We start from the raw sequence: 22421 nt of genomic DNA, 5'->3' as shown, positions 1-22421 counted from the left end.
ATGAGCGCACATTTGGAACTCCATCAGAATTGGGTTTAAAGTTGCACAAGGATATTGACGGGCGAGAGGTTGATAATAGGTACTTCAAACAAATTGTGGGAAGTTTGATGTACCTAACTTCAACAAGACCAGACATCATGTATGCGGTTAGTATGATAAGTCGTTACATGGAGCATCCAACGGAAAAACATCTCAATGCAGCAAGAAGGATACTTCGTTATGTGAGAGGAACCTTTGATTTAGGGGTATTCTACAAGAAAGGAGATGATCCGAAGATGGTTGGCTATACAGATAGTGACTATGTAGGTGATATAGACGATCGTAAAAGTACTTCAGGAAGTATTTTCATGATGAGTTCAGGAGCTATTTGCTGGTCTTCAAAGAAGCAACCTATTGTAACACTCTCAACTACAGAAGCAGAATTTGTGGCAGCAGCAGCATGCTCGTGCCAAGCAATTTGGTTAAGAAAAATGCTTGAAATTCTTAATCATAAGCAACCAGGTACGACGGTTATATATTGTGATAATATGTCAACTATTAAGTTGTCTAAAAATCCTGTGTTGCATGGAAGGAGCAAGCACATCGATGTTCGATTTCATTTCTTGCGTGATTTGTGTAAAGAAGGCATTATTGAACTCAACTTTTGCCGAAGTGATGAACAAATCGCAGGCCTATTCACAAAGCCCTTGAAACAACCATTATTCTAGAAGCTTAGAAGAAGATGGGGATGTGCAGAATCCAAGATGTATATCAAGAAGATGAAGTGAAGTCCTAAACTGATTTCCGCAGAATTCAGTTTAAGGGAGGGTGTTGAAGCTAATAATAGAAGTTTGAACTCCTTACTACGGAAGAGAAGGAAGAGATGAATTCAATTTCATCCACAAAAATCTCAACCAACTCCGGAAATCCCCTATAAAAGGACCTCCCTCCCCATCATTCAAATCACTCCTCCTCTCAATCTCACTTCAGTTTTATGTTGTCACCAACAATTACATAGAATACAATCACATAACATAAATAATATGGAGCACATGGCCACGAGGCATGCACCATGTACATCATTCAATATCTAACTTTAAGAGTAATGTCACTTGCATGATTAATTTAGGCTGGGTCACGAAATCCAAGTCAACTTATGGAGACCATGACATCAATTTCAAGTTCAAACTTCTGCAAATCTAATTCTCTAAATTTTGCAATGGTTCAAGTGTTAAGACTTAATGCAAACCTTAGAAACTTTGTGTTTGGTAATAAAAGTTAAACTAAAAAAACACATTCATTTTGTTCAGACGTCTTAACATTGAGTTATGTTCAAATTGGAAATAAAATTTAGACAAACGTGTTATGTCTTACACGTCTAGATATACTTAAATTGGTATGAACAATTTTTTTTCTTTTATTATTATTGTTTTTTCAAATCGAATATAAGTGAGCGGTCGAACATTGACCTTTTAATCAATGATATATATTTTAATCAATTGGGTCATGCTTAGATCTGTAAAAACAAGTTCATTTAGTTAAACATCTTAACATTTAGTTACTCAAATTGGAAATATTTTTTTTTTTAATTATTATTATATTTTAGATCAACATCATTGTGGGTGAGATTAGAAACCAAAAATATACGTTTTTTATCCTGAGATTTTACAAAATCTAACACATTATATTACAAATTCATTGGCCAAAATATAAGCTCTATAAATTCAACCTTTCAAAAAGCTATTTCACAACATAAGTTAGGTTTGATTGGATTGGTGACGGGAGTAACCCAAATAAAGTTTACAACCTAACTTAATCGAAATTTTTCGAATTGAATTGGGTTAGGTTGCATTGAATTGTCTTTAATTATTTTTCTATAGTACATATTACATTAGTAACTAAAATCTCTCTCATAATGTTCAAATATAAACAAATTTACAAGTCATAATGCATCACTAACATCGGTTACAAACGTTAAATATTTTTAATCTTTTTAAAAACATGGTAGGGTTGGGTTGGGTTGAGTTGTAACTATATTTTTGGGTTGGGTTGGTAGGGTCCCAACAAAAAAAAGAAATAGGATCCCACAAACTGTGAGATCTCACATCAACTATAGAGGAGAACGAGGCCCCAAAGGGGTGGATTGCGAGATCTCACACTGGTTGGAGAGAGGAACGAAACATTTCTTATATGGGTGTGAAAATCTCTCCTTAGTAATACGTTTTAAAATTATGAGGTTGACGACGATACGTAACGAGCTAAAGCGAACAATATCTACTAGCGGTGGGCTTGGTTTTTTACAAAACCAAATCGAATTTATGGTTTTCCAAAAATTCAACTAAACCTAAACCGAAAAAGAAAATCTAACTCAGCTCAACTTTGATAACTTGGGTTGGATTTAATAGTCCAAATTGATTAGATTAACAGGTCATACGAACACCTCTATTCCTTTCGAGAAAACGAAAAAAAAAAATAAACGATATAACTAAGATATTACCAAATTCAAGCCTTTTTAGGTTATTTAGTCCATTTGGTAGTAAACCAAACATAGCATTGGCAGGTTGGTGTGAGTCAACTTGCCAGCAATGACTAGAAATTCCTATTATGGACCTAAAAAATGGTCCTTTTTTTCTTACATTCCCTTATTTGGTTCACTTTCCTCTTATAATTCTTTGGAAATTCGGATGTTATAAAAAAAAAATTAAAAATTATATAAATACCATTATAAAAGGTCTAAAAGTTTTAAGTAGATTTACTAGACATGTCCGCTGAAGATAGGAGTGTACATTCAACTCGACAACTCGGACCAACCCAACCCGAACTATAAGGGTTAGGTTGGGTTGGATTGGATTAGCATTTCGAGTAGGGTTGAGTTCATTTTTCTGAACCCGAACTGAATCAGTTCGGTTTCGAGTTCGTGGGACAAAGCCTTTGAATTGATCCGAGAAAAATAAAAATATATTAAATATATTAAGAATCCTTCTTTATTGATGGGTTTGCCAGAGTTGTACTTTAGCCAATCTAAAGACACTCACACTCGAGTTCTACGCTAAATACATGTTTTTTCTTATCTTAACCAATTCTTAAGAAATGTCAATCTTTAGTTTTATGACGTTTTTTTTTTTTTTTTTTGTGAATAATTATAGATTGATTTGTGTTTTTGTGAATAATTATAGATTGATTTATGTTTTTGTGAATAATTATGGATTGATTTGTGTTTGTTTGTAAAATTTTAATATATACTGTCTAATATTGTATCCCAATAATTATAAATTGTGGATAAATAAAACTTTAAAAAAAAAAAATTGATAACCCAACCCTATTTTTGGGTTGGGTTGGGTTGTGAAAAGTTTTGGATTGGATTGGGTTACCAATTCAACCAACCCGAACTATTGGGTTGGGTCAAAAAAATCTTCAACCCAACCCAACCCGGTCTATGTACACCCCTAGTTGAAGAGTTAGTCACAGTAAGTTATATCTTAGATTTTCCTTTTCTTTTACGTCGTTGTAATTATTTAGATTTTAATTAGAAATTAAATGCAAAATTTTTTATAAGCGGTAGGAATCTATGTTTTGCATCAGAAGAATAAAAAAATTATTTTACGTGTTTACCCGAATCTAGTGAATATAAATTAAGGCAATATAGTTGTATACTAATAGGGCTAGATGTAAATATCATATTTTTCTATGATACATGTTAAGTTAATAACTAAAATCTTATAAAATTCAAAGACAAAACATTTAAAAGTCACAACACATCATTAACATCGGTTACAAACGTTAAATATTTTTAATCTTTTTAAGAGTAGGGTAGGGCTACGTTGTAACCCTATACTCCGAGTTTGTAACATTGACTTGACAAAAGAAAATGTCAATTTGCAAACCGAATTCGTAATAGCATAAGCCCACTGCTAGAAGATAGTGTTCACTTTAGTCTGTTAGGTATCATCATCAGTCTCATGGTTTTAAAACACGTTTTCTAGGGAAAGGTTTCCACACCTTTACAAAGAATGTTTCATTCCCCTCTACAGCCGATGTGGGATCTCACAATCTACCCCCTTTGAGGTCTCAACGTCCTTGCTAGCACACCGTCCGGTGTATGGCTCTAAGATCATTTGTAACAGCTCAAGCTCACCGCTAACAAATATTGTCCGTTTTGGCCCGTACGTATCACTATTAGCCTCATGATTTTAAAACACATTTTCTAGGGAGAGATTTGCCCACCCTTATAAGAAATGTTTTGTTCTCCTCTCCAACCATACTAAAAAAACTCTAAATGTACGGTAGAGATATGATGTCAACTCTCCACTATCCCTAAGCCTTGTGGCCTAAGCAAGCTACCTTGTGTCACATTGTGAGGGAGTGTTGCAAGGCTATTGTTTCATGTGACTTTCTTTGAAATAGATTTTTTAAGAACAGAGTCGGATAATATCAAGAATGAAAAGAGCATGCACAATATCATAGTGTACATAATATCGTAGTTACAAATGGTATCAGGAGTAGACACGTTCGTTCCCCTCTACGATATTAGTACACTATGATATTATGCACGCTCTTTTTCCTTTGCAACTTTTCAACAGCACAAGTGTACGCTAGTTGGAGACCAGGTCTAGAGGGTACGTATATAACGTTTTCATTAATTCATTTTTATTTTATCAATAATTTCCATGTATTTATTCGTTTAATTTGAATTAATTATTTAAACTCGATCACCTTATCCAACAAGTCACTAATCATCATCACAAAGATCAATGTCTCGATTGAACTTTGCATTTTGTTTCAAAAATACCTTTATCATTAGTATATGAACGGAAACGTTAATACCACGTTTTAAAAATACTCATAAAATTTTAAAAGTAATATTAATACCGAGACTTTTAAAAGAGAAAAAAAAAAGTTATAAAAGGTTTTATCAATAGTACCCTTTAAAATTTCTGTTTGACACCTAAGTAAAAGAGGGTACATGAATGAATGGAGACTCGCGATCCTGAGAATAAGATGAGTAAAAAACGACTTAATAAACTAAAAGTCACTACTTACACGAACAACATGCACCTTCCTTTTTAATGGCTCAAATCACCCGAGCAATTTTATGTTGGGTGATCTCTTAAAAATTTTATTACGATGCATGTGAGTGAAAACAGAACATGTTGAACTGACTCGTATTGGTATGTGGAGATAGTCATCACTCTTGGAAGTGAGGAATAAGTAACGTAACCATGTTACAGAAAATGTAAAGGAATACCGGGGCCATCAATAGACTAAATTGCTGCATATTAAACTTCAAAAACTAAATTGTTATAAACTCGAGCGTGAATGGATTAAATTATTACAAACAAATAAAGAATTACACTTTGTAAATGATTCACTAAACCCTAATGGGAGATTTGTATGTGCAAAATAAACCCACAAGAGTAATCAAATGTTTATCTACATAACAAATATTTGAACTCATTGCCGAACAACCCCATGAGTATCACTCTAGCCGACCACGATATCGGGTTCGTGCGATGCAATAGTAATAAGCACGATCCAGTCGCTTCTGAAACCGTGCAAGATTCAATCTTACATTTTGGCCATCGAGATAGATCTTCTTTGTGTATTCCCACCCTTTTTGTGTAATGCTATCTGGATCAACAAGTACAGGATCTTCTTCATTGTATTTGCTATATAACGAACTCTCCTTCGGTTGAATTTCGTACCCAATATACTTCAAACCAAGCTTCTTTGCGGGCTCGCCGTAGTAGGTTTCAGCTGCCCAAACCGTCCCCAATGGAACGATTTGAATGAATACAGCATTAGGCCTCATGAACAGAAAGTGTGTCATGGCAGCTCCATGCACTCCTACCATTACATCACTTTGATTGAGCTCTCTATAAATCTTAGCCAGCTCGGTTGATCTATCTGGTCTCACGACTTTCACTTCAAACCCGACGTTCTCAGCCATTTTCACCATTAAATTCTCGTTCGTTATCTCTCTCGACGATCCCTTTCGAGACAAAACCACCAACTTTGGTCTTTTCGGTTCGAGTGGCGTAGAAATCTTCACCTCCTCTTTCACTTCCTCCTCGTGTCGACTCAACTCTTGGATTCGAGGTCGGTATGCCATGTCCAAGACGTTACGAAAATCGACAATGCTCGTGCTACCTTCCATCAATGAAGGCTCCACACTCAGCTCATCATGGATTCTCAAACCAGCAATGGCTTGTGGGAAGCAATGAGTTCTATTGTCATTTCTAAAGTCAATTGGAGGATAATTTGAGAGCTGAGAAAGAATATCACCATATTTTGTGAACCACCAATTATGATACTCAAGGATCACAAAAACAACCTCCTTCTTCATGTGATTCGACGTTATGTAAAGCGGCAAAATCCCGTCGTTGAACTCGTGATAAACATTGCCCGTGTAGCCTCCGGTCGAGAAAAACACAGCCGGGACGCCGTGTCGAACGTCACACCGGTGGTGATAATCGCCAGCATTGCTCCGTTTGACGATGAGCTCCAATTCATCGATCGTATCCATCGTGTTTTTCTCCCATTTTCTTGTGTATGGCTTGATTTTTTCGACTTGGATCACGTCGTCTTCATCATTGTCGATCGGGGAATCGGGTGAGGTGTAGAGGAAGATTGATGAGGAAGAGGAATGTGTTCTTATATCTCCTTTCATAGTACAGATATCAGAACGGATGCTGTTTCTGTCACAACATATGGTTCCTAACAAAGACAACAACAAAATCCCATAAGAAAACATGAATTTCTGCTAACAAATTCATATGAATCAATTAAAATACTTCCGACAAACAGAAATTGAGAAGCTACGATTGGAAGGAACAAGTAAAACAGGGGATTTTGTAATGAAACATTTATGGTCTTTTCTCCTTGTTTTTTTTTTTTTTTTTCAAAAGAAGAAAGTTAAAAACAGATCAGACTTTAGTGGGAAATTCCACTTTTTTCACAATCTCTATAAAAAAAATGTTTTGAATAACGCCGACATGAAACCTAGGATGAAGGAAAACTTCAAAAAAACATATATATATATATATATATATAGAGAGAGAGAGAGAGAGAGAGAGAGCTGATTTCTTCTTCTTTCTTTATTTTTTGTTTTGTGAAAGAGAGCTAATTTCATTTGGGAAATTCATTGATAAACATAGAAAGAAAAAGAGACTGATCTGATAACCATGAAATGAAAACTTTGAAAAACAGAGACAGAGAGACAGAAACAGAGCAAAAAAGAAAAAACAAAAACAGAGAGAGAGAGAGAGAGAGAGAGATTAGTCTGATAACCATGAAGGAAAACTTTGAAAAACAGAGAGAGAGATAGAGAGAGAGAAACAGAGAGAAGGAGAGGGAGAGAGAGACAGAAAGAAAGGGAGAGAGAGAGAGAGGCGGAGAGAAACACAGAAGGAGAGGGAGACAGAGACAGAGAGAGGGAGAGAGAGAGAGATTTGTCTGATAACCATGAAGGAAAACTTTGAAAAACAGAGAGAGAGATAGAGAGAGAGAAACAGAGAGAAGGAGAGGGAGAGAGAGACAGAAAGAAAGGGAGAGAGAGAGAGAGGCGGAGAGAAACACAGAAGGAGAGGGAGACAGAGACAGAGAGAGGGAGAGAGAGAGAGATTTGTCTGATAACCATGAAGGAAAACTTTGAAAAACAGAGAGAGAGATAGAGAGAGAGAAACAGAGAGAAGGAGAGGGAGAGAGAGACAGAAAGAAAGGGAGAGAGAGAGAGAGGCGGAGAGAAACACAGAAGGAGAGGGAGACAGAGACAGAGAGAGGGAGAGAGAGAGAGATTTGTCTGATAACCATGAAGGAAAACTTTGAAAAACAGAGAGAGAGATAGAGATAGAGAGAAACAGAGAGAAGGAGAGGGAGAGAGAGGCAGAGAGAAACGGAGAGAGGGAGAGGGAGACAGAGAGAGAGAGAGGCAGAGAGAAACAGAGAGAAGGAGAGGGAGAGAGAGGCAGAGAGAAACGGAGAGAGAGAGAGGCAGAGAGAAACAGAGAGAAGGAGAGGGAGAGAGAGGCAGAGAGAAACGGAGAGAGGGAGAGGGAGACAGAGAGAAAGAGAGAGAGAGGCAGAAAGAAGGAGAGGGAGAGAGAGGCAGAGAGAAACGGAGAGAGGGAGAGGGAGACAGAGAGAAAGAGAGAGAGAGAGAGAGGCAGAGAGAAACAGAGATTAATCTAAACACCATTAAAAAACCCTTTGAAAAAGAGAGAGACAGAGACAGAGCTTAATCTAAACACCATTAAAGAAACACTACGCAAAACAGAGAGAGACAAAGACAGAGACAGAGAAAAACAGAGATTAATGTAAACACTATTAAAGAAAGAGATAAGAGATGAAAGAAAAATACCATTAGGAACAGAAGAACACAGAGGAGCCAAAACCCCCTTATCAGCAAAGAGATCACCATTTTCAACCCCAAAACAATCTGCAAACAAAAAAACCCCATCAATCCCAAAACAGAGAAACCAAACCAAACCAAAACAAAACAAAAAGAAGAAGAAAACGAACTTACAGAAACGAGAGAAGAAGAACAGGGGAGCAAAAATGAAGGAACAAGAAAGAAACGACAGGAAAAAAAGAACCAAAAACTTGATCCTTGTTCTCTTGTAAGCAGAGACAGAAACAGAGTAATAAATCTCCTCACACCCCATACCCCCTACTTCTTCATCTTCATCATCTTCATAATGGGTTCTTCCCAAAATCACCCCTTTTTTCCATGCTGGATATTGCATATACTCATGAACCATATTCCCAACCAATGAAGCTGTGACTTTTTCTGCTCTTTTACAGCTTTTTTAGGAGAGAGAAGGAAGAGAGAGAGAAAAGCACTGCAGAAAAACAAATGGGTTTGTCTCTGTTATTATAGGAGAGGAGAGAGAAATAAGAGAGAGAAACAAGAGAGATAGAGAGACAGGTGTTTTCTGGGGTTTGTAGCCGCAGGGAAAGAGCAAGAAAAGAAAAAGGCAAAAATGGAGGCGTCAAATAAGGCTGTATTTTGCTGTTCAAGAATATCACGACTAGCTAGCTCGTGTTGGATGATGAAAGTCGGAATGGAATACTCTCTCCATTCGTGCGAGACCTTTCCGAGAAATCCAAAGCAAAGTCAAAAGTCATGAAAGCTTATATTCAGAGTAGACAATATCATACAATTGTAGAGAATCGTGTTCATCTAACAATTAGGACGGTTCAATCCAAATCATAAAAATTGGGTTTAGGTTGAATTTTGGGTCGAGTAATAAATTGGCATTTTTTTTAATTGGCTTAACCCGATCATCCTGAAAATAGTTTTGCAATTTAACCCTTCATAATATTTGAGTTCGCAATTAATGTTAATGATTTTTTTAATTAATTAAAAAAATCGAACAACTCAGCTTAGAAAAACAAAGTATCGGGCACATGGTTATGAACTCTATTTGGGTTGTTCGGGTCAGCAACTTATCTGACCCAAAATTTTGAATTGGTCGAAAAGATTTCTCCAACCGAACCAATGTATATATTCACACGTTAAGACGACTTCATGTTTTTGTCTCTACACCAATTTATTTATTTATTTTTGTTAAATTTGCAAAAATATAATTTTTTTGTTATTTATATTTTGAATAAATTTTAAAATTAATAAGTTAAAAAGAATATTTTTGGTTGCCTATTTTAGAGTCAAAAGCGTGTGAAAAAGAACAAAGAATGACGTGTAAATTCTTCCTTACCTTTCCAATGAAAATGAACTGTCTTAAGCACTCAACGCGCCTTGGGGCTCTTATCCAAAATAATAGATTTTAAAATACTATTTTAATTTATGAGTAAGATTTTTTAAAATTTGTTTCAGATCGCTTTTATTTGAATGTGGTATCGATTTATTCATGTATCGATTTATTCATGTATCTCTCCTTTAGTCGCATGTCGTATGTCGCATGTCTACTAGCTTCCGCTTGGTTTGTCCTCGAACCACATCTTATCAGGAGAGGTACCGCTCTGATACCAATTGTGCTGACTCATACCCAAGATTTAGAATTTGGATTCGACACTTGATGACCTCCGGTATTCCCCTGACGGCCCCTGTGACATAGTTATGTTACTTACTTCTCACTTCTAAGAGTGAAAATTATCCCTACAAACTAATACGAGTTATTCCGAACATGTTTTGTCTTTATTCACATGCATCGTAAAGAAATTCTCATAGCTCCTGTGACATAGCGATATTACTTACTTTTAAGAGTGAAAACTATTCCCACAAACCAACACGAGTTCTTCCAGCATGTTTTGTTTTTACTCACACGCATCCTAAGAAAATTCACATGCTCTTGTGACATGATTATGTTACTTACTTCTCGCTTTTAAGAGAGAAAGCTACTCCCACAAACCAACACGAGTTTTTCCAACATGTTCTGTTTTTACTCACACGCATCCTAGGAAAATTCACACACCCTTGTGACATGGTTATGTTACTTACTTCTCCCTTTTAAGAGGGAAAGCTATCCCCACAAACCAACACGAATTCTTCCAGCATGTTTTGTCTTTACTCACACGCGTCCTAGGAAAATTCACACACCCCCAGTGACATGGTTATGTTACTTACTTCTCGCTTTTAAGAGAGAAAGCTACCCCAACAAACCAACATGAGTTCTTCAGCATGTTTTGTTTTTACTCACACGCATCCTAAGAAAATTCACATGCTCCCGTGACATGGTTATGTTACTAACTTCTCGCTTTTAAGAGAGAAAGCTACCCCCACAAACCAACACGAGTTCTTCCAACATGTTTTGTTTTTACTCACATGCATCCTAGGAAAATTCACACACCCCTGTGACATGGTTATGTTACTTACTTCTCGCTTTTAAGAGAGAAAGCTACCCTCACAAACTAGCACAAGTTCTTCCAACATGTTTTATCTTTACTCACACCCATTCTAGAAAAATTCACACGACCCCTGTGACATGGTTATATTACTTACTTCTCGTTTTTAAGAGAGAAACCTACCCCCACAAACCAACACGAGTTCTTCCAGCATGTTTTGTCTTTACTCACATGCATCCTAGGAAAATTCACACGCCCCTGTGACATGGTTATGTTACTTACTTCTTGCTTCTAAGAGCGAAAATTATCTCCACAAACCAACACAAGTTCTTTCAGTATGTTGTCTTTACTCACATACATCCTAGGAAAATTCACAGGATGTCACCAAACATAGAATTTCTTTAAGCAAAACACACTTAACTATGAAAATCTTATGATTAAGTCATCGAAAATGAAGATGCACTTTGTTGGTATAAGTAATAACTTTCAAATATTTTAAGCTCATACAGATGTAATATCAGTTTATTTATGTACGTGTCACAGCTACGCACAAGTTGAATTTATCAAATTTTATTAGTTTAACATTATATTAAATTTTTTTTAGTTTGATAATTGTTGTGGTGAGAAATCAAACTATCAACCTTTGAGACGATAATCAAACAATCAATAAACGTGTACTAGTCCACGACCATGACATACATTCAGGAACAATCTTATCTATATATATATATATATTCCAATTTCACCTAGTTTTTTGACAATTAATTAAAAAATTAGCTGATATTTTAAAAAGAAAAAATATATATAAATAAACGGGGAAAGCTATTGTACGCCCGTTGCCATTCTACCAGCAGAAGAAAAATCAAATTCCTTATCTGACAGCAGAAAATGACCGCGAAAACCACCTGGCCAGCCAGTCAGTGACGGTAACGTTAGCAGCAGAATTTGACCGTTACGTTTAAATGATATCGATTCATTCACGTATCTCTCTTTTACTCAAGTTTACAAACACATCATCATATATTTACCATGTCCGCTTTAGCCCGTTACGTATTTTCGTTAGCCACACAATTTTAAAACATGTCTGCTAGGGAGATATTTTCACATCATTATAAATTATGTTTCGTTCCCCTTTCCAACCGACGTGAGATCTCACAATCCACCCCCCCCCCTCCCGTGACCTAATGTCCATGCTAGCACATCATCCAGTGTTTGCTTTTGATACCATTTGTAATAGCTCAAGCCCACCACTAGTAGATATTGTCCATTTTAGCTTGTTACGTATCGCTGTCAGCCACATGGTCTTAAAACGCGTCAGCTAGGGAGAGGTTTACACACCCTTATAAAGAATACTTCGTTCCTCTTTTTTAACGAATGTGGGATCTCACATGTCATATGCGACAATGAATCAATACGATACTTTATCTTTGTTAGATAATGACATGGTTGAGTTGTCGATAGACAAATTTTCTTGGACTTTATAAGTCATTATTTTGCATGGATAACTAAATTAAAGTAATTAATTAATTTTTTTTAGTTTAATTTATATGTTTTTTTAAAAAAATAAAAATAAAAATAATGCATTTTAGGGAAGATAATCCTCGTTTAAACAGAGCATAGAGAGGGAACGAGAACGGAGTATAGAAGAGGGAACATGAAGAGATTTTGTAACGACCCAGATCCACCACTAGCACATATTGTCTTTTTTGGGCTTCCTCTTTCGGGCTTCCCCTCAAGGCTTTAAAACGCGTCTACTAGGGGAAGGTTTCCACACCCTTATAGAGGGTGGTTTGTTCTCCTCCCAACCAATGTGGAACATCACAATCCACTCCCCTTTGGGGCCAACATCCTTACTGGTACACTGCCTCGTATCTACCCCCCTTCGGGGAATAACGAGAAGGCTGACACATCATACGGTGTCTGGCTCTGATACCATTTGTAACGACCCAGATCCACCGCTAGCAGATATCGTCCTCTTTGGGCTTTTCTTTTCGAGCTTTCCCTCAAGGCTTTAAAACGCGTCTGCTAGGGGAAGGTTTTCACACTCATATAAGTGGTGGTTTGTTCTTCTCCCCAACCAATGTGAGACATCACAGATTTTTTCCCAGTTAGCTAAACGAAATAAGAGACGGAGATATATCCCTTCTCGATTCATCGTCATGCCTCGTCCTACCCTGCTCTATATATATATATATATATATATATATATATATATATATATATATATATATATGTCAAAATTAAAACATAAAACTAATCTATTATTATTAATTAATTATTACTTAGTAAATAAAAAATATAATTAAATTTATTAGGATGTTTTATATTTTTAATAGAATTTATATTTTAAAAAAAAAGGAATAATTTTTTTTAAATATATATAAAAAATAAAAAAATCACTCAAAACACGATCTTCGCGAATTTCTTGTCGGGAATCTTTGCTTCGAGCTCTGCAAAAATAAATGGAGAAGTTTCCGAGCTTGAATATTGGTATGGATGACAAGACAAAGTTGAAACAGTTTATAAAGTTTATAAAATCTATTCGACACGGATTATCCCATTTTCAGTATAAACAAAAATTCTCATCGGTAACGTAAATGGACATTTTACTCGTCTAATAATATTTTTATTCTAATATTTTTAATAATTTATTCAATTATAATTTTAATTGTTTATAACATTTTTATTTTTATAAGCATGCCTATTTACTTTTTACTTTTAATTGGATTCCAAAAAAAGCTTTTGAAATCGTACCCAACTTACGAAAGCATTGAAAAAAAAAATTAAAAAAATGAAAGAAAAACTAAACTCTTAATTTTAAAAGGCATAAATTAGAAAGAATAAAATTAAAAAAAAAAGCTTGTTAGGTGCAAGAAACCAAACATGCCCACAAATTTTGGAGCCCAAATGTTTAGGTGTTCCGAAAAAGGAAAAATCCTTGACTTCGGCGAGAACATGTCTAACCTATGAAGAGGGATCGTCGCTTACCGACGAAGCTGCCTTGACTCTAGTGAGAATATGTCAACCCAAGAAGTAGAAGGGGAAACCTAAAGCATGAGACAAAGACAATGTTGAAGTCAGAAGAGTCGGCACAATGGGTGAAGGAGCCAATTTTGGCTAGAAGGGCGGCGGTAACTTGGTTGGCGAAGAGGCCAGTGCGACACCCAGATTCCAAAGGTAATATCTGCAGAAGGTTGATAGGTTTAGGTTAGGGTTTATGTGAAAGATGAAGGGAAGATTGAGAAGAAAATGAAAGAGACTATGTTGGTTGAGGGGAAATCGATTGTGTTGGAAAATGTGAGGTTGTATGTACGGCAAATGGTGATTTGGAGGTCAAAAGGGTGGAGCCGAAGAGTAATCGATCGGCTCCGCATGTGGCAGTCATGGCGACTACCCCTGCGGCATCAAAGCCAACAGGGGTGGTGGAGAAGAATGAGTAGGGAATTTAGATTATCTTGTTGATCGAATATTTTAAGACAAGAACATTTGTTTGAGATTCGAATGATTCCACATTGATCATGTCAAGCTGAAATGATTCTAAACATGCGATCTAAACTATATAGAATTGCAAAGAAACTTAGCCCTAATGATAAATAATCACTCGAAGGAAAAGTAAAATTTAGATTATCTTGTTGATCGAATATCTTAAGACAAAAATATTTGTTTGAGATTCGAATAACTCCACTAGCAAGATTGATCATGTCAAGCTTGAATGATTCTAGACATGCAATTTAAACTACAATAAATTCAAACATACTTAGCAATCCAATAAAAACCCTTAACCTTCACTGAGACATTCTAAGAGTAGTAACTTTCATACTATAACAACCCAAGCCTATCGCTAACAGATATTGTGTTCTTTGGGCTTTTCCTCAAGGTTTTTAAAACTCGTCTACTATGGAGAGGGTCTAGCCCTCCAACCAGTATCTTGCATTGTCCGATGACTAGCTCTGCATACCATTTGTAACAACCCAAGCCCTCCGCTAGTAGATATTGTCCGATTTGGCCCGTTACATATCATCATCAGCCTCATGATTTTAAAACGCATCTACTAGGAAGAGGTTTCCATACCTTTGTAATGAACGTTTTATTCTCTTTTTCAACCGATGTGGGATCTCACAATAAAAGTTTATGAGTCTGTCAGACCGCCATGCGACCATCCCAAGTAGGGCGAACCTACCCAAGAACAATCATCCACATACGCAGAACCAAGGGATCATAAGTCATTAATCACGCTCTAGCCACACAGCAATGGTTTATCCACTAGACTTGGGTTCTTGTCTACTTAGAACTCAAGGATACAGATGTTACACGTACTTTATAACCATAATTAGTCACCAAGTAAAAGTTACCTTAAAATACATGAAAGAAACATCGTAACTCTAGATCATCATCCACACAAAATTTATAACCATCCGAGAATAAATGAAGTTTGATTCTTCTTTAATGTGGCATAAATTGCAACATCTTCTGATAATTTGAACAACATTTTCTTCACATCTTCCTTAGACTATGAAATTCCACGTGATTTTGTCTTCTCCTCCCAATTGTAATGGTAGAAAACATTTTTAGTACAATGAGTCCTGTCATTTTATGTTGAAACATGTAACGACTCAACTTTAGACCGTAACTATATGCATGTTATGAACGTTTTTTAAAAACTAAAAGCATTCAAGGGTATTTTTGTAATACTTTTGAAAGTTAAAGGGTATTATCGGTTTCCATCCAAAATAAATGGCAAGGGTCTTTTGAATTTTTTTTTTTTTTTGTTTCTTTAAAGTTTCAGAGAACTTTGGAGATAAATTATGAGATAAATTTCAAACATCTCAATTAACGGAATTATAATTCTCACCCATACAAATAAAAGATTAAGATCGAGTCACTGTATGATCATCTTAAAATTTCAAACATCTCAATTAATGGAATTATAAGGAGAGATTAAATATAAAATTACGTTAAAAATAAATAAAAAAATATTTTAAAGATGTATATTTCAAAATTAAGAGTAAAATTAAATTATATAGATTATATTTAAATAACAAAAAGTCGGCGAAAACCAACTAAGAAGAAAGGCAAACGCTATTCCTATTAGCCCAATTAAGCTCTTCTCATCCACGAAACTTCCATGACTTTCCTAATTCCCCAAAATCACCAAAACCAAACGCCAAAATCTCTCTCTATAAATACCCTCTTCTTCGTCTTCCCTTCCAGCTCCCCCTTTCAATTCTCCTCCATCGTCGAAATCCATCGCCGACGCCTCTCCGGAGGAAGAATCTGAAGGATTCTTAGTCCCAAGTTCTGCTGGAACGAAGATTCGTCTCGCTTCGGTTCCCCAATTCCGATTGGTGAAGCTTTTCTAGGGTTGGAAGAGGAGGGGGAAGAGGAGGAGGAGGAGGTTTTGAACAATGTCCGATGCGTTCTGCTCTGACTGTAAGCGTCAGACGGAGGTTGTTTTCGACCATTCCGCCGGAGACACGGTGTGTTCTGAGTGCGGCCTTGTGCTTGAGTCGCACTCCATTGATGAGACCTCCGAGTGGAGGACTTTTGCCAACGAGTCTGGGGATAACGACCCGGTTCGTGTTGGTGGACCGACGAATCCGCTTTTGGCTGATGGTGGCCTCTCGACCGTGATTGCCAAGCCTAATGGTACGTCTGGGGAGTTCTTGTCCTCGTCTTTGGGTCGGTGGCAAAATCGTGGGTCTAATCCAGATCGAGGGCTGATTCTTGCTTTCAAGACCATTGCTACTATGTCTGATAGGTAAGGGGGTTGGATGTTTTGGTGGTGGTTTGGATGCTGAGGAAGAGTGGAATTTGTTGGATTTCTCTGGATCTTGATTTCGTTTCCTTAGCCTTGTGCCGTTAAACAGATCGAATTGGGATTATGGCGGGGTGGGAATTGGGAAATCTGATTAGTTTGAGGATTTTTATGTTCGTGGGAGAAGTTTTAGTGATGCATACAAATTTTGGGAACAGATTGTTTAGGATTCGGGTTATGCAGCAGGAACTAGTTGGCGAACTTTCTGTAATTTAGGGAAGCGTTTCTTTCTTTCTTGGAAAAATAAGTCGAGGACAAGTGATCTTACCTTGTTTACGGATTCACTTATCAGAAGTTAGAAACTTATATGTTGAGCTAAGAAGTCCTATAAATGAAAACTCGATCTGGGTATTTCTTTTGGGGGGGAGAATATTGAATTGAAACCTATCCCTTTACTGTATAGATGCGCCGCTATGTGATCGAGCTGAATTTTGTAAAATGGTACTTCACATCAGGAAAACTTGCTTGTGAGACAAAGCTTTGGAGTTGAACTTTCTTTTGTAGCTTTTGCTTTCTTTCTTCAATTTCCTGGCAAGCAACTTTGTAGATGGAGTGGAATATCTTAAGTCAGAGCTCAATTAGGTCGATATAGCTTGTTGCTTTGGAGTTTCAAGGTCTTTTTTGTATTCATTTTGGGTGGAGCCACTTTTCTAATTGGGTTTTAAACAGTGAATAAACTTAAATGTTTACTCCTTCCATCCAGTGTTTGATGTATTTTTTAAATTATTGCTCTTGACACAAGATGATTATGGATCTGGGTTTTTTTTTTTTTTTTTTTTTTCCGTATTTTCGTTCAGTTTATGGTGTTTTTGTACTGATTAGAATTTTTATTCGGCTGCTTGTTCTAAGCGTCCCAACTTTGAGTTATGTAATTTGAGATTGATTTATAATGTTCAATGAAGTTATGAGTTTGCATATCTTTGGAAGATTATTGAGTCCCATGGCTACTATGATTTTGGTGCGATTACTTTTGAGACTATTTTTAAGAAGTGCCACATTTAGAAAGACCATAGATAACTAATGCAGCTTTATTGTGTTTCAGGTTGGGCCTTGTTGCAACCATAAAGGTATGCAGTTTTCCATCCATTATGACATAATACCACAAGTTTCTATTTCTTGTATTTTCTCAAAACATTCAGGTTACTTGTCAATATAGAATGATCATGCAATATTCTCAAGGTTGGAATAATGTATGTTTCATAGTTCTTGTTAAACGTTTATTCGGGAAGTGATGCACAATGCATGGGTCAATTTGGAATTGTTGGATACGTACGGTGCACACATATATAGATAAGAAACAAGACTTTCCTTATATAAAAAAGGAGGTTACAAAGGGTCGGAGATGAGGTTTCCCCACTTAGCTAAGGGGCTACAAAAACGCAGGTATTGGCATAAATTTGAAGAAAATAATTACACATATTATCAAAGAAAGAAGTGCAAGCCCTGAAAATAAGATTCAAGTCCTTATGAATTGTGAGATAGAAGCATAGAATAGAAAGTAACCAGAAAATTGTATAATTTCTAAAGCCCTTCCCTATTTCTAACCAAGAACATGCTTGCCTAGACTCAGTGGTTGAATCACTTAGGACAGTGGTTTATTCGTGTAGCGTCATGACTAAAATTTTGTTTTGAGCTTCATTTCTGTAGTAACAAAATGCATATTAAAGGGTTTAAAATGCTGTTGAGGGGGTTGAAAACAGCAAATGGGAGAGGAATTTGTGGAGCATTAACAAGAGAATAATGAGGAAACAGAATAAGGAAGTTGGATAGTGGGTGAGAGTGAATTCATTTATAACTTTGAAGAATTCTTTAAGAACACACTATTGCTGTGATAAAGAATCGTCTGTTGTAGATTTTTGTGCAAACATTATATCCTCTTGGGTGTCTATGACAAAGATATTTTGTAATTGTTATATGTTGCGATTGTACTTGGTATTGTTGCTAAAGACGTATTTGTAGAGGCTTTTGCCGCTTTTTCTTGGCTCTTTATTGTTTCAAACATTTTTTTTGTGGGTATTGCCCAGCTGTATATACTTGTGTTCTGTCCGTGAATGAATAGTTTTTCATTAAAAAAATTTGTTTCCTATTAAAAGAGGTTATTCAATATATACCTGTAGTATATGATTTGAAGATCGGCTTGGTTTTAGATTTTGCTTTCGAGTGTCGTTCATCATTTCTCTAGAAAGTGACCTTTGATATTTTGTAAATGTTTATCTTCAATGAGTTTCAAATTTATTAATTATATATAGGATCGAGCCAATGAAATATATAAAAGAGTAGAAGATCAAAAATCTAGTAGAGGAAGAAATCAAGATGCTTTATTGGCTGCTTGCTTATACATTGCTTGTCGACAAGAAGATAAGCCCCGCACGGTCAAGGGTATTTTCTTATATATCATTGATATCTGGAACATTTGTAGTTTAATTTCTATTCTTACCTAATCATGCTGATTTCGAGTAGAAATTTGCTCCGTTGCCAATGGGGCAACAAAGAAGGAGATTGGCCGAGCAAAGGAATACATTGTGAAACAGTTGGGGTTGGAGACAGGTCAGTCTGTGGAGATGGGAACGATACACGCCGGAGACTTCATGGTGAGTTTTTTGGTGAAAGAACTCATGTTGATTTTTTGAACTTTGATCATGGACAATATGTCGTTTTTTTCTGACGTCAATTTTTTTTTCCGAATGAATATAGAGGCGTTTTTGTTCTAATCTTGGGATGAATAATCAAGCTGTTAAAGCTGCCCAAGAAGCTGTACAGAAATCTGAAGAGTTCGATATTAGGTAAAATTCGTTTCCTCCGGTTGTTGTGACGTAATCTGTAAGCGTTTATGTTCGACAAAATCCATCCTGAAACCATCCCTGTTCTGGTCTGTCAGTAGTAACTGACCATATCGTTGACTTCGGGCATATGGTTGAATGTTACAGTTCAATATGTGCTTGCTTTCCATGCTGCCCCACCGCAGTATTGGTATCTCCCGGTTGATTTCTTTGTTCTCCGACTTAGAATTGAAAATTTCTTATCCATAAGCCGATTGCCCTATCAATATGATGTGAGATCCCACATGGGTTGGAGAGAGGAACGAAACATTCCTTATAAGGATGTGGAAACCACCTCTCCCTAATAGACACGTGAATAGGCCAAAACGGACAGTATCGGCTAATGATGGGTTTGGGCTGTTACATATGGCTTTTTTGCCCATGCTCGTAACCACTTCATTCTGAGGTTGAGGTCAACGCCCACTTTTGTCAAATTAAAAGAATAGGATGTTTTTTTAAGATAGGAAACAAAAAAGCTACCATAAGTCAACTGTATTTTTCTTCATCTTATACTGTAATTCATTCTTCCCAGACACTTTTGAGGAGGAACCCTATTTTTTCGTAGGACTGGAATTTATTCTGGTTGACTTTTTGCTTGAGAGTATTTTCTTCCCTGTTTTCAGGAGGAGCCCTATTTCCATTGCAGCAGCAGTTATTTACATTATCACTCAGCTTTCAGATGATAAGAAGCCTCTGAAAGGTAATGTTAGCTGCCATTAAAGCTTCACTTCATCATTTAAGTTTACAACTATGAATCATAATCTGAGATGATTCACGTTATTCTTATCTGGAAAATCATGTTTGTTAGCGATTCCGTTAACTGTTTCTGGAATTTTTGGTTTTCCAACTAGAGATGTCCATTTTACCCGTGGGGACTTGCTGGGGAATGGGGAGGGAATTGGGAGCTTTTTTCTCGGTTAGATAAATGGGGCTATGGGATTATACTCCCCGCTTCTGCCTTGTTTAATATAAATATATTTTCAATATATATATACCATTTTTTTGGCTAATTAGAAAAATAAATTAGATAGTTTTGAGACTCTAATGTTAGTAGTTATGAGAAGGTTGTCCCGTTTTCGCCTTGTGCCATGGACATCTTTAAAGTAGACCTCGAGAGTATTATTTTTGTTAGTCTTGATCGAGTGTATGATGTATTAAATATGTGGATGTGATTTAAGCGCAGATATATCAGTAGCTACGGGTGTTGCAGAAGGGACGATCAGAAATTCATATAAAGATCTGTATCCGCACGTGTCGAAGATAATACCGGGTTGGTATGCGAAAGAGGAGGATCTTAAGAACCTGTGCAGTCCCTAAAATGTCGAGCGAAAGTGATGAGAAATGATGATAGGAATCGAGTTGAAATTGGGAATGGTTACTTTTTGTTAGCCTTGTATTTAAACCCTCAGAGATTGCAAGACAAGGAGTGGTAGCCAGAAAATCTCTCCCCCACCCCCCTCCTCCTCCTGCTCTGCTTCTCTCTCTTTTTTCTAAATAGATTCATTGCCATTATCAAAATTCCAAATGAACCTCCATAATTTTCACCTCAATTCACATTCAAAGTTCTCCCAAATTTTGTGATGCTCTCCTCAAATATCATTGCCATTCATTTAGCATTTGCTTCAAGTTCATACTCTGATTTTTAGGACTGCTTTTCAGTATTCGGTTTTCCCTCGTGATCGTCTCGTGGCATTGATGAGTGGTAATGATGCAACTATTGAGAAATTTATGGAAAATTTCATCTCACTTGTTCATACTGTTCTTGTGTTCATTTTTTGTAGAGCTATTTTAGGGTCACTCAACAATTTGATCCATTACCTACATTAAACAATGAGATCTTATAGAGTTTTGCATTAAATGTTTTGGAGATGCACATTTTATAAGTCGAGGTCCTTTGGGGTTCTTGTCTGGGGGAAGGGAGTGTGAACATTTTTTCTCCATTTGATAAATAGGGTCGGGATAAGATTATATTCTCTGTCTCGTCTCTATCTGAAATAAATATTTTTAACGTGTATTAAAAGAAAAATAAAAATAGTTAAAATAAACTAAATTAGTTAAATTTGAGGCTATTTAAATTCTCTTGTGGGGTTTTTTTTTTTTTTTTTTTTTTTTTAAATTATTGAAGACTTTATTATAATGTTAAAAAACACGGAGATAGCTTATGAAATATATTTGGATAATGAAAATTGGGGTTTTATTTTCTATAAAATGGGATAATATAAAAGCTAAGGTAAATAAAATATAAATATTGTAAAATTTAGTGCAATTTAAAAAAACTAATATCATGGTTAAAAACAAATGGAAATCCAATCACGAATCAATGATCTTCGAATTCGTTAGTGATCTTCGAATTTATTACTAACGAAGAATGTGTTTGGGATAAATTTTCGAACACAACATAAAAGATCCATAATACACAAATAAGACCCATACCTCGGGATGACTCCCTTTATAATTGTGCATCTTCCGAGTACTTTCTCCATTGGCTAGTGGTTAGCAGTCACCTAAAAACAAAGAATGTAGTGAGTATAAAAATACTTAGCAAGCAACTTAATTATAGGTTCTTGTTGCATCTTTATCCAAGTAGATTACCCAAGTCTTTTCTTCAGGTTCTCGAAAGTTTGAGCCTATTCTCTATGACTATTTGAGCCTCTAGGAAGGCATCAAAGTTTTGACCAGTCCCGAGTCTGACTCCTTACCCTTTGGGTATATGTAGGTTACTCAACCTTTTGTACTTAGACTCAAGTAGCTTGCTTTGTTTACGCAATGAATGACCAACATCATAGGTTGAGACGCTACCGCAACAAGTTAAGATTAGGGCATGGTTTTGATACCATGTTAAGAACAACGACCCCTCCACATTGATATGATATTGTTCACTTTGAGCATAAGCTTTCATGGTTTTGCCTTTGGTTTCCCCAAAATGCCTTATATCAATGGAAATAGTGTCCCTCACTTATATACCCGTCCTTCACTTATATTACCTTTAATCTTTCCCTTAATTAGAC

The 22421-nt window shown here is 36.2% G+C and overlaps 2 protein-coding genes and 1 non-coding gene across 3 annotated transcripts; 1 reads left to right on the top strand and 2 right to left on the bottom strand.

Moving 5' to 3' along the window:
• Nucleotides 1–5274: 5274 nt before the first annotated feature.
• On the bottom strand, nucleotides 5275–8885 carry LOC111435464 (EGF domain-specific O-linked N-acetylglucosamine transferase-like). The gene is made up of 3 exons (XM_023072836.1): nucleotides 8501–8885; nucleotides 8336–8413; nucleotides 5275–6693 (listed from the first exon to the last, which is right to left on the bottom strand). The coding sequence occupies exons 1-3, from the start codon at nucleotides 8733–8735 to the stop codon at nucleotides 5456–5458; spliced, it is 1551 nt and encodes a 516-aa protein (XP_022928604.1). The 5' UTR covers nucleotides 8736–8885; the 3' UTR covers nucleotides 5275–5455.
• A 6028-nt stretch (nucleotides 8886–14913) lies between these two features.
• Nucleotides 14914–15128, bottom strand: LOC111435572. Its single transcript, XR_002709094.1, has one exon. It is a non-coding gene; the product is annotated as a Plant small nucleolar RNA U3 (small nucleolar RNA).
• A 752-nt stretch (nucleotides 15129–15880) lies between these two features.
• LOC111435544 (transcription initiation factor IIB-2) lies at nucleotides 15881–21169 on the top strand. The gene is made up of 7 exons (XM_023072949.1): nucleotides 15881–16537; nucleotides 17637–17661; nucleotides 18844–18973; nucleotides 19055–19185; nucleotides 19289–19377; nucleotides 20037–20113; nucleotides 20597–21169. The coding sequence occupies exons 1-7, from the start codon at nucleotides 16185–16187 to the stop codon at nucleotides 20728–20730; spliced, it is 939 nt and encodes a 312-aa protein (XP_022928717.1). The 5' UTR covers nucleotides 15881–16184; the 3' UTR covers nucleotides 20731–21169.
• The last annotated feature ends 1252 nt before the right edge of the window (nucleotides 21170–22421 follow it).

This window comes from Cucurbita moschata, unplaced genomic scaffold (assembly GCF_002738365.1).
Source record: "Cucurbita moschata cultivar Rifu unplaced genomic scaffold, Cmos_1.0 Cmo_Scf00049, whole genome shotgun sequence".
In the NCBI taxonomy this organism is placed as follows: domain Eukaryota; kingdom Viridiplantae; phylum Streptophyta; class Magnoliopsida; order Cucurbitales; family Cucurbitaceae; genus Cucurbita; species Cucurbita moschata.
The sequence above is the reverse complement of the archived record's forward strand: the minus strand, read 5'-3'. Positions and strand labels throughout refer to the sequence as shown.

What these genes read in the sequence shown, in the direction of transcription:
- LOC111435544 (XM_023072949.1), top strand. Translation starts at nt 16,185, where the DNA reads ATGTCCGATGCGTTCTGCTCTGACTGTAAGCGTCAGACGGAGGTTGTT. An exon ending in ATTGCTACTATGTCTGATAG is followed by an intron (nt 16,538 to 17,636) that starts GTAAGGGGGTTG and finishes ATTGTGTTTCAG; the next exon opens with GTTGGGCCTTGTTGCAACCA. An exon ending in TGATAAGAAGCCTCTGAAAG is followed by an intron (nt 20,114 to 20,596) that starts GTAATGTTAGCT and finishes ATTTAAGCGCAG; the next exon opens with ATATATCAGTAGCTACGGGT.
- LOC111435464 (XM_023072836.1), bottom strand. Translation starts at nt 8,735, where the DNA reads ATGGTTCATGAGTATATGCAATATCCAGCATGGAAAAAAGGGGTGATT. An exon ending in GTTCTTCTTCTCTCGTTTCT is followed by an intron (nt 8,414 to 8,500) that starts GTAAGTTCGTTT and finishes TTTTGTTTGCAG; the next exon opens with ATTGTTTTGGGGTTGAAAAT. An exon ending in GTGTTCTTCTGTTCCTAATG is followed by an intron (nt 6,694 to 8,335) that starts GTATTTTTCTTT and finishes TGTCTTTGTTAG; the next exon opens with GAACCATATGTTGTGACAGA.